This window comes from Hyperolius riggenbachi, chromosome 12 (assembly GCF_040937935.1).
Source record: "Hyperolius riggenbachi isolate aHypRig1 chromosome 12, aHypRig1.pri, whole genome shotgun sequence".
Classification (NCBI taxonomy): Eukaryota; Metazoa; Chordata; class Amphibia; order Anura; family Hyperoliidae; genus Hyperolius; species Hyperolius riggenbachi.
The window spans coordinates 82,122,428-82,132,184 of NC_090657.1; the positions used below are offsets into that span (position 1 = coordinate 82,122,428).

The 9,757-nt window shown below is 45.7% G+C and overlaps 1 protein-coding gene across 2 annotated transcripts in view; it reads right to left on the reverse strand.

Annotated features, from left to right (window-relative positions):
* LOC137542078 (cytohesin-1) overlaps positions 1-2,522 on the reverse strand; it is a 60,748-nt gene extending 58,226 nt beyond the window's left edge. For both annotated transcript variants that reach the window (XR_011025351.1, XM_068263718.1), the window contains exon 1: positions 2,400-2,522. Coding sequence is in view for 1 of the 2 variants with exons in the window: in XM_068263718.1 (XP_068119819.1) it covers positions 2,400-2,418 (19 nt within the window). In the remaining variant the exon portion in view is untranslated. The remainder of the gene's footprint in view (positions 1-2,399) is intronic.
* Between the last annotated feature and the right edge of the window lie 7,235 nt (positions 2,523-9,757).

Consider the following 9,757-nt stretch of genomic DNA (forward strand, 5'->3'; position numbering starts at 1 on the left):
GCCACAGGGTCATAGGAGTCTATTTTTTGGCATTGCAATGTGAGGAGTCGGAGCGTCGCACTGCAACGCTCTCCTCAAGTATCAAACCGGCCTTAGGAAAAAAGAATCCTTCTACCAAATTCTCTTGTTTATCATATTCTCAATGAATTAACTTCAATAAAAGCATGGGGGGTCCTGCTGTAACAATGAAGCAGTTACCCCCAGCAAAGGAAAGAAAAAAAATCAGTTTTGCCTAAACAGACCAGGCAAATTATTAGGGAAAAACAAGTGTTTTGGCTGAAGGTTTGGACACTCATCTGGAAATAGCACAGCCCCTAGGTCTCAGCCAACCACGCCACAATGAAATGTGACCCAGACAAAGGTTGCAATAATTTAATAGCAGACCATTTTAACACCATTTAATAAGCTTAGGTCAGATTTGCATAATCACCTCTTGCCCCTGGAGTCTCAGTAAATCCAGTGGGTACATGTGACAGGTTTCAGCATTCTTTGGGCATTAAGGCCTGGTGCACACCAAAACCCGCTAGCAGATCCGCAAAATGCTAGCAGATTTTGAAACGCTTTTTCTGTAGCGTTTCAGCTAGCATTTTGCGGTTTTGTGTAGCGGTTTTGGTGTAGTAGATTTCATATATTGTTACAGTAAAGCTGTTACTGAACAGCTTCTGTAACAAAAATGCCGGCAAAACCGCTCTGAACAGGCGTTTTTCAGAGCGGTTTGCGTTTTTCCTATACTTAACATTGAGGCAGAAACGCATCCGAAATCCAAAAAATGCCTCACCCCGTGAGGATTCGTTTCTGCAAAACGCCTCCCGCTCTGGTGTGCACCACCCCATTGAGATACATTGACCAAGCGGATCTGCAGCCGCAAGCGCTGAAAAAGCCGCTCGGTGTGCACCAACCCTTAAAGAGGTTTTCTGCCTTTGGTATTTTTAAAGCGGATCTGAACTCAGAACTTCTCTGATCTAAAACATAAGCAACAGCATAATAACAGCATAATAACCTTTAAAGAAAACATTTCTTTGTTACAATACACTACACAGAAATAGGCATTAGCCTATGTATGTTTAGATTGTGAAACCATCAGATGGACAGTTAAGTGACAGGGCTGTCCTATGTACATCGTTGCGCCAGATCGCAGCGCTATATACACATAAATAATTGTTTTTTAAAGTTTCTAACAGCCTGCCAGCTCAGATAGTGGCTGGCAGGCTGATCATGGATCCCTGCTCTTCGTCTCAGCAGGGAGCGATTGCGCATGCACATGCGCGTTCCCTGATAATCTCCGCCTCCAGGACTTGATGCCAATTGGCGTTAGGCGGTCCTGGCGGTGTCACCCTCCCACCGCCCATCGGCGTTCGGGAGGTGGTTAAAGAAGTAGCATAGATAAGGTGAAAACATGTGAAAAAGCTTTGTGAATCATAGTGTAAAAGTAACCTCAAGATCACAACAGGACCAAAAGGTGACAAAACCCTATTCCATTACTGGCTACACTCTAATTTTCTTCCAGATCAGATAATTTAGATACTCACCAGAAGATGGCTCGGGGGAACCCATGGTGATGTGAGATGAACAAGCATTCCCCAATCCATCTTCCTACCACAGGAACAGCACACAATGGGCATTCAAACGATTGCGGCACTTTGCGTTTCCGCTGCCATGGTCGTAATTGCTGTGTGATTTCACATAGACGTATCCACATTGTGAAATCATGGAAATGGTCGCTCATCACTGAAAACATTGCCTTTCGCAGGAGAAATCACGCAAAAAGTTGCGTTGTTGGTACGTGCCTTTATCAACAGCTGTTAAACAGGACATCATCTGATCTCACATAGACTGGCCCAGACACAATTGTTAGTAAACTGTTCTGATCCGACAGACCAAATCAGAAACTGCCTATGTGGCCAGCCTAGTGACATCATAAGTAACAAAATGTATCAATTACCTGGTGTATAAAACTATACTGAGTATAGAACTGAGCAATCATAACTCCTTCACTTTACTTATTTTTTTTTAATAGATAACCTGTAATATAATAACACATTTCCTTTCATCTACAGTAGCTTTGAAGCATCAGCCACTGCTTTCTGTGAGCTCCATTGCGCCACACAGGAAATGATCAGGCTGCAACAATAAGCATAGATAATTATATAACTATGAATCACACACAACATTCATACACCAGCGTCTGGCTGGTTTCATACGTCCAAACAGTCTATTCAATAAACTCTGCTGACAGCAGATCACCCAGATCAGTGAGATCACCATCACTGGGCAGCTATAAAAGTGTCAGCCCGTATAGGGATAAATACAGAGTGGGCTATGAGCGTCTATTGGGATTATTAGTGACGGGCAGCCCAGATCCCCCCCGCCTGGAGTCACACAAGCCTCATCAGACTCACCATCTGTGATCAGCACCATGTTGGCTCCCGGCGATCAGACCGCTGTGTACAGAGAGTGCCGACAGCAGAACAAAGTGCCACCTAAGTACAGACTTTCTGTAATGACAGCAGCAAGTGCAAACACAGCGAGAGGGCGGGGCGTGGGCGCACACGTCACCCGGAGGGGGAAGGGTAACCCTATCACACCCTGTTCCTGTCACACTCACTCAGTGCTAATCTATGCTTTAACCTGTGAGTTGCCTACAGGGATGAGGGACGTCTGGCTGCTGCTGCATATGGGAGGGAGGAGGAGGGCGGCCGAGGCTGGAAATATGATGCCTGAGCTAAGCACGTGAAGACTTGTTTACTAGTCATTAGAAAAGTACAGGGGGTGCTTACAGTGAGGATAAAGGTACTACACACATGTGAAAACTGATGGCCGATAACTACCACTACGGCCAACCACTGGTCGCACCCAACTAGTGTGTATACAGCAGCTGCCCAACATCGCTTAAAGGGAACCTGAGATTTGTAAGAAAAAAAAAAAAAAAAGCAGCCGTCCTGTGCCCACAATGTTTCCAAACGATCCCCCGATCCCCTGTTGCAGCTCACTGTCATTATCGCAATCCACTGCGCCTGTGTGGCCCTGGCAGTGCGCGTTTGCCGTCAGAGTCCTGCGCAGACGCAGTACGAGAAAATCTCTACTGTGCCTGCGCAGGACACTCCTGGCAACGGGAGCGCGAACGAGGATGCGCACATCCAGGTCCGTGCAGGGGCAGTGGACGGCGACTATTGGTCCCAGCTGGTGAGCGGACAGGCAGTGGGTGCACTCTGAGACACGCTGTCTCCCTCCCACTCTATACCCCGACACGTGTTTATACATGACGCGTCAGTTCATAGAGTGGGAGAAGACAGCATCTCTCAGAGTGCAGCCGCTGCCCGTCCGCTCACCTGCCGGGACTAACAGGTAATTATGGCTGCTATTTTACTTGCAGGGCCCCGGGGAGCAGTGGGGTAATGGCGGGGAGGTAAATAGACGATATTAATTACTGTAAAAATACCACTCAACAATATGTACATTACTCTGAGGACACTTTATTTGTCTTTTCAGTGTGTACTCCTATTTGTTATTGCCTGAAGAAGCGAGAATATACCCGCGAAACGCGTTGCACTGTTTATTGGAGTATATAAATAAACTTGTTTTTATTAAATTTGACGGTATTATGGCTACTTCGGGGAGATGAGTCCACCACTGCCTCCCGAGGAATTTGAAAGCTTTTAATACATTTTATTCTTTTGGCGCCTCTGTTCTCCTTACAACATTGTAAATCTTGGGTTAACCCAGATTTAGGCAGCAGAGCGGATATAATATTATCACAGACTGTTACAGAACACCCAGCAAGCTCATTGTGTCCCAGAACCAGTAGGAATTTGTAAGGGACAAAATGTAACTGAAAAGCCCTCCTATGTGAAATATTTTAATTTCAAAGGAACACTATCTCGAAAAATTGTAAAATTTTAAATACATGTAAACATATCTAAATAAGAAGTATGTTTTTTTCCTGAGTAAAATGAGCTATAAATTGCTTTTCTTCTATGTTGCTGTCACTTACAGTAGGTAGTAGAAATTTGACAGAATTAACAGACGTTTGCCTAGTCCATCTCTTCAAGGGAGATTCTCAGTATTTCATTTATTCTAAAAGCACTCCCTGGAAAAGATCTACACAGAGATGCACGTTTGTACACTATTCTGGGAGTTGGACTGATCAACTGCTGTTCACTAATAGAGATGGCCCGAACGGTTCGCATGCGCACTCATTCGCGTCAACATCGGTGGTTCTCGTTAGTGATAGAACGCAAACTTTATGCAAGTTCGACCCGCCCCTATACTACATCATTGCGCTAAACTTTGACCCTCTACATCACAGTCAGAAGACACATGGTAGCCAAACAGGCTAGACTCCCTCCTGGAGCCCCCCCTCCCCCCCTTTTAAAAGGCAGCTGCGTCGGCCATGATCTCACTCTGTGTGCTGCAGTAATAGTGAGAGAAGGGAGAGAGTTGCTGCAGAGATTAGGGAATGCTTAGTTAGGCTGTTGTTAGGCTTGTTAGCTTGCTCCTTGCTGATACTTATTGCTGAAAAGCACCCCAAAACAGCTCTTTTGAGAGCTAATGTTCTTGTGATCTGTCATATACAGCTCTGTCAGTCGCAGCTGGCCCTTGCTAATTGCTATACTGTGCTAGGCCCAGCACATTCAGTGCCTACCTTTTCACTGCACCTGTGTGTGACAGCTGCACATTTGTAATACCAGTCTGTGCATACCAGTTCGTGTTCACTGCACCTGCGTGACAGCACGCAGTGTTATACACCAGTTCACTGCATACCTGTTCAGTGTACCTGTGTGTGTGACAGCTGCACATTTGTAATACCAGTCCGTGCATACCTGTTCATGTTCACTGCACCTGCGTGACAGCACGCAGTGTTATACACCAGTCACTGCATACCTGTTCAGTGTACCTGTGTGTGTGACAGCTGCACATTGTATTGATACCAGTTACTGCATACCTTTCACTGCATCTATGACTGCACATTGCGTTATACCTGGAAGTCAGTGCATACCTTTCACTTGAATGGATGGCAGACTTGCCCTCCATAACAGATTCTCGTTAAAGGCAAGTGGTGTCATTTCTGGCACACAGCGTTGGGTCAAGGGTCCATCTGACCACAGAGTGCCTGGTCTGCAAAGCACGGTCAGGGCAGGTACATTACTTATACAGCACATTGGGTCCTTCCTTGGATGTGTGGTGGTAGCCGTTTCTCAGGCTCCCACTCTGGACCGGAATCGAACCCTGATTCCCAGGCCATTATGGTGCAGAAAGTACCAAAGAGAGTTGACCACACAGTTAAATGAAAGGCAGACTTGCCCTCCATAACAGATTCCCGTTAAATTCCCCCCCCCCCCCCCCCCCCCCCGAGTCGGAACTTTCGTGCCGTGCCTGCTTGCTGCCTTCCTTGGTTGTGTGGTGGTAGCCGTTTCTCAGGCTCCCACTCCGGACCGGAATGGAACCCTGATTCCCCGGCCGTACCCTTTCTTTAACAATGGTAGAGAAAGAACCATTGACATTCTGAGCAGCGAAGAACCCCTGGACTACTGGGTGCACAGGCTTGACCTGTGGCGAGAGCTGTCACAATTTGCCATCCAACTTCTGGCTTGCCCTGCCTCAAGCGTCCTAGAAAGGACCTTCAGTGCAGCTGGAGGCATTGTCAGTGAGAAGAGAAGTCGCCTTGGTAAAAAAAAAGTGTTCAGTACCTCACCTTTATTAAAATGAATAAGGCATGGATCCCGGAGGTCTACTGCCTGCCCGAAGAGTCAGTCCCCACACACACAGCATCTCTGCCTGCAGGCCGTGTGACTGCCTGCCCCAAAACTAAGTCTAGCCCCACACAGCATCTCTGCCTGCAGGCCGCTTGACTGCCTTCTCTGCCACCACCAACAGGGTCCATGACTCCAGGTGGATTCCTGACCAAAAAGAATAATAATTATTCTGGTGTGTGTACATGCCTGCCTAATTTTTCTGGCTGCACTGCAGCTGCGACAACAACAAAAAGGCATGTACATGTGTCAATTCCCCTTCGTGATCATTATCTTGCCGCGGTGAAGGGCCTTGCGTACCACAATGAAGCAATAACCGCCGGCTATATGAGTGTGTTGGGGGGCACACCCAAGATAATAAGGTCGTTGCTTCATTGTGGACAGACCAAATTTGATCAGCTGGACAGTCACTGTTCTGTCATTGAGCTACCTCAGCCCGGCGACCATATGGGCTTGAAAACCGACATCGCCTGCACTCTTGCCATGGTGCGGCCGTCACTACACAAACGGCCGTTTGTGTAGTGTGTAAACTGCAAATATTAGAGAATGATACTATATAACTGAAAATAAAAATATGAGAATATTTTCTTTGCTACTAATATTCTAGTAATTATCTGTACTACACATACAATTCATTATATAATATTTTTTTTTTCTGCTTTAGTTTCTTTTAACACTTACAATACGTAGTACAAATCTGACAGAACTGACAGGTTTGGGACTAGCCCGTCTCCTTATGGGGGGATATACCGGGTTTTCTTTACTTTCAAAAGCACTTAGTGAATAGAGATGGCTCGAACCTCCGTTTTTAGGTTCGCAAACCTCGAACGCGAGCAAAAGTTCGAGTTCGTGCAAACCGCAATAGACTTCAATGGCAGGCGAAATTTGAAAACTTCAAACATTAATTCTGGCCAGAAAAGTGATGGAAAAGATGTTTCAAGGCTTCTAATACCTGGAGGGGGGCATGGCGGAGTGGGATACACGCCAAAAGTCCCGGGGAAAAATCAGGATTTGATGCACAGCAGAGTTTTAAGGGCAGAAATCACATTGCATGCTAAATTGGAGGCCTAAAGTGCTTTAAAACATCTTGCATGTGTATACATCAATCAAGGAGTGTAATTAGAGTACTGCTTCACACTGACAGACCAAACTCACTGTGTAACGCACCGCAAACAGCTGTTTGTGTAGTGATGGCCGTGCTGGACTGGTGCGCACCATGGCCAGAGTGCAGGCCATGGCATTTTTTATGCCCATATGGTCTCCGGGCTGAGGTAGCTCAATGACAGAACAACAGGGAATGTCCAGCTGATCGAATTTGGTCTGTCCACATGGAAGCAACGACCTTATTATCTTGGGTGTGCCCTGCCCCCCCCCCCCTCGAGACACTCATATAGCCGTCGGTCATTGCTTCATTGTGATATGCAAGCCCCTTCACCGCGGCAAGGTAACGATGACGAAGGGGAATTAGCACATGTACATGCCTTTTGTTTTGTTGTTGAATCTGCAGTGCAGCCAGAAAACTTAGGCAGGCATGTATACGCACCAGAAAAATTATTATAGCGGCCGCTGCTAGCAGTGGCATTAAAAATTCAGGAATCTGCCTGGAGTCCTGGACCCTGTTAGTGGTGGCGGAGAAGGCAGTCAAGCGGCCTGCAGGCAGAGATGCTGTGTGTGAGGACTGACTTAGTCTTCGGGCAGGCCTGACAGTGCTTTGCAGACCAGGCATCCATGGTCAGATGGACCCTTGACCCAACGCTGTGTGCCAGAGATGTCACCACTTGCCTTTCAACATCACAGTACAATTTGGGTATCACCTTTTTTGAGAAATAATTGCGGCCTGGTATCTTCCACTGCGGTGTGTGGCTTTGCTTTTGTGTGCTGCTTTTCCTTTAGGTGGTCATCCCATTGCAGTTTGTGCTTTGTCATCATGTGCCTTCGTAAGGAAGTTGTCCCTACGCGGGTCTTGATCTTTCCACGGCTCAATTTTTGGTGGCAGAGAGTACAGATGGCATTGCTCTCATCTGAGGCAGACACACAAAAAAATGTCCACACCGTTGAGCCGTGAGGTGATGGCACTTTGGTGGTGGTGGCCGACTGAGTGTTAAGTGGGGTGCCGTAATCACAGCAGGAGGAGGAAGATATGTCACGGTTCCGTGCGGAAACTGAGGTGTTCTGTGTTAAATAGTCAACTACGTCTTGACAATCTTGGGGGTTGATGGGACGTGCCTTCTGAACACTGTACTTCGGTCCAGGGCCGCACAAAATGATGACAGCATGACCTCGAACAGACCTGCCGGGTGGCCTGCCTCTGCCTGTTTTGCCCATATTGGGGGGGATGAAGTGAAAGGTATGCACTGACTTGACTAATACAATGTGCAGTCACACAGGTGCAGTGAAAGGTATGCAGTGACTGGTATTACAATACAATGTTCAGCTGTCACCCAGGACCAGATGATCTGATCTATAGTGTTTGGATGCCCAATGTGAGCAAAGCCTTAAAAATGAACTTTACTGAATATAAGTTAATGAATAAATGTATTCATGTATACTGTACATTATTTACTCAGTGTTTGCCCAGCCCATGGTAAAATCTTACTTCACCCTGATTTAAATTCTTCAATTTATCAGCCATGCCGGCATCTTTACTGCTGGAAAGGTGATTCACTGTGGGATTTTTTTACCCCTCCTGTGTAGTGAGCAAGAACGTTAGTTGATCTCCCAGAGTGCTCTGGGACAGAGAGGGCTGCATGACATCATTGCCTACGCTAAACATCACAGGGAGAGTGAGGTTTTACACCAATAAATACTGATATATAGTTATAAAAAGTGTTTCTGATGCTGAAACCAGGGTAATTAACATAAAATGGTTATCCTAAGGCCTCTTTCACAGTGCGACATTAAAGTCGCACATTAGAAAATGTTTTAACGTGGACTAACGCACAGCAATATTAAGTCTGTGCAACACTCACAGTGCACATGTTGCGTTGTGTGTAACGTGTAGCAATATTTAGAAAGTGCTGCATGCTGTGCGTTTAGCAATAAATCTGCTGCGTTGTGTTTGTTGCACATGCTCAGTAATGTTTTTTGGTTTTTTTTTAAATGTAATGCATGTGCCGTTTTCGTTCCATCACTGTGCAACGAAAACGGCTCACCAAACACAGGGCTAAAGAATGTACTATAACATCCAAGTTATAGTCTTTCAATGCGTTGCATTAGGGGCACGTTATGCGACCTTAACGTCGCATCAAACGCAATGTCCCACTGTGAAAGAGGCCTAAATAATATTTTGTTCTGCTGAAATCGTTACAGGTTCTTTTTAAGTTTTCAGATTGTGGTATCTCAAAGTTAGTAATTCAGTTTGGCATCATGTTAATTGTTTTGTAAACCTTAAATAAAAATTAGGCCACAGCCTTTAAAATAGCAATTGGTGTTTGTGTCTTTGTATTGTATTGCATCCACATGGTGATGTTTACTGAAGCAGGGGCTACAATGTGTTCTAAAAAAAAAGGTGTCAGTAGCAGATATCAGCTCAGCATGGTGTTTGTAGTGATAGTGAACATTGCTCCACTGAAGTGAATGAAAAGCGGTATGTAACGTGTAGCTTGAAATTAGCCAGCGTGACAGACCATAGAATTACATTCCTCATATGCCATGGACAGCATAAAAAACCTTTTCTTCTTTTCCTATACGCATGTTTGGCCCTCCCTTATAGAGAAACCGTGACCAAGACTTGAACTTCATCCCAATCAGTAGCTGATACCCCCTTTTACATGAGAAATCTATTCCTTTTCACAAACTGATCATCAGGGGGCTCTGTATGGCTGATATTGTGGTGAAACCACTCCCACAAGAAACTCTGAAGACCATGGTACTCCTGGCAGTTTCCTGTCTGTGAACCTTGTTGCATTGTGGGAAATAGCATTTTACAGCTGTTTCCAACTGCCAAAAAAGCAAGCAGCAGCAACATCACCTGCCAGCAGTAAAAATGTCACCATGTGATAAATGTT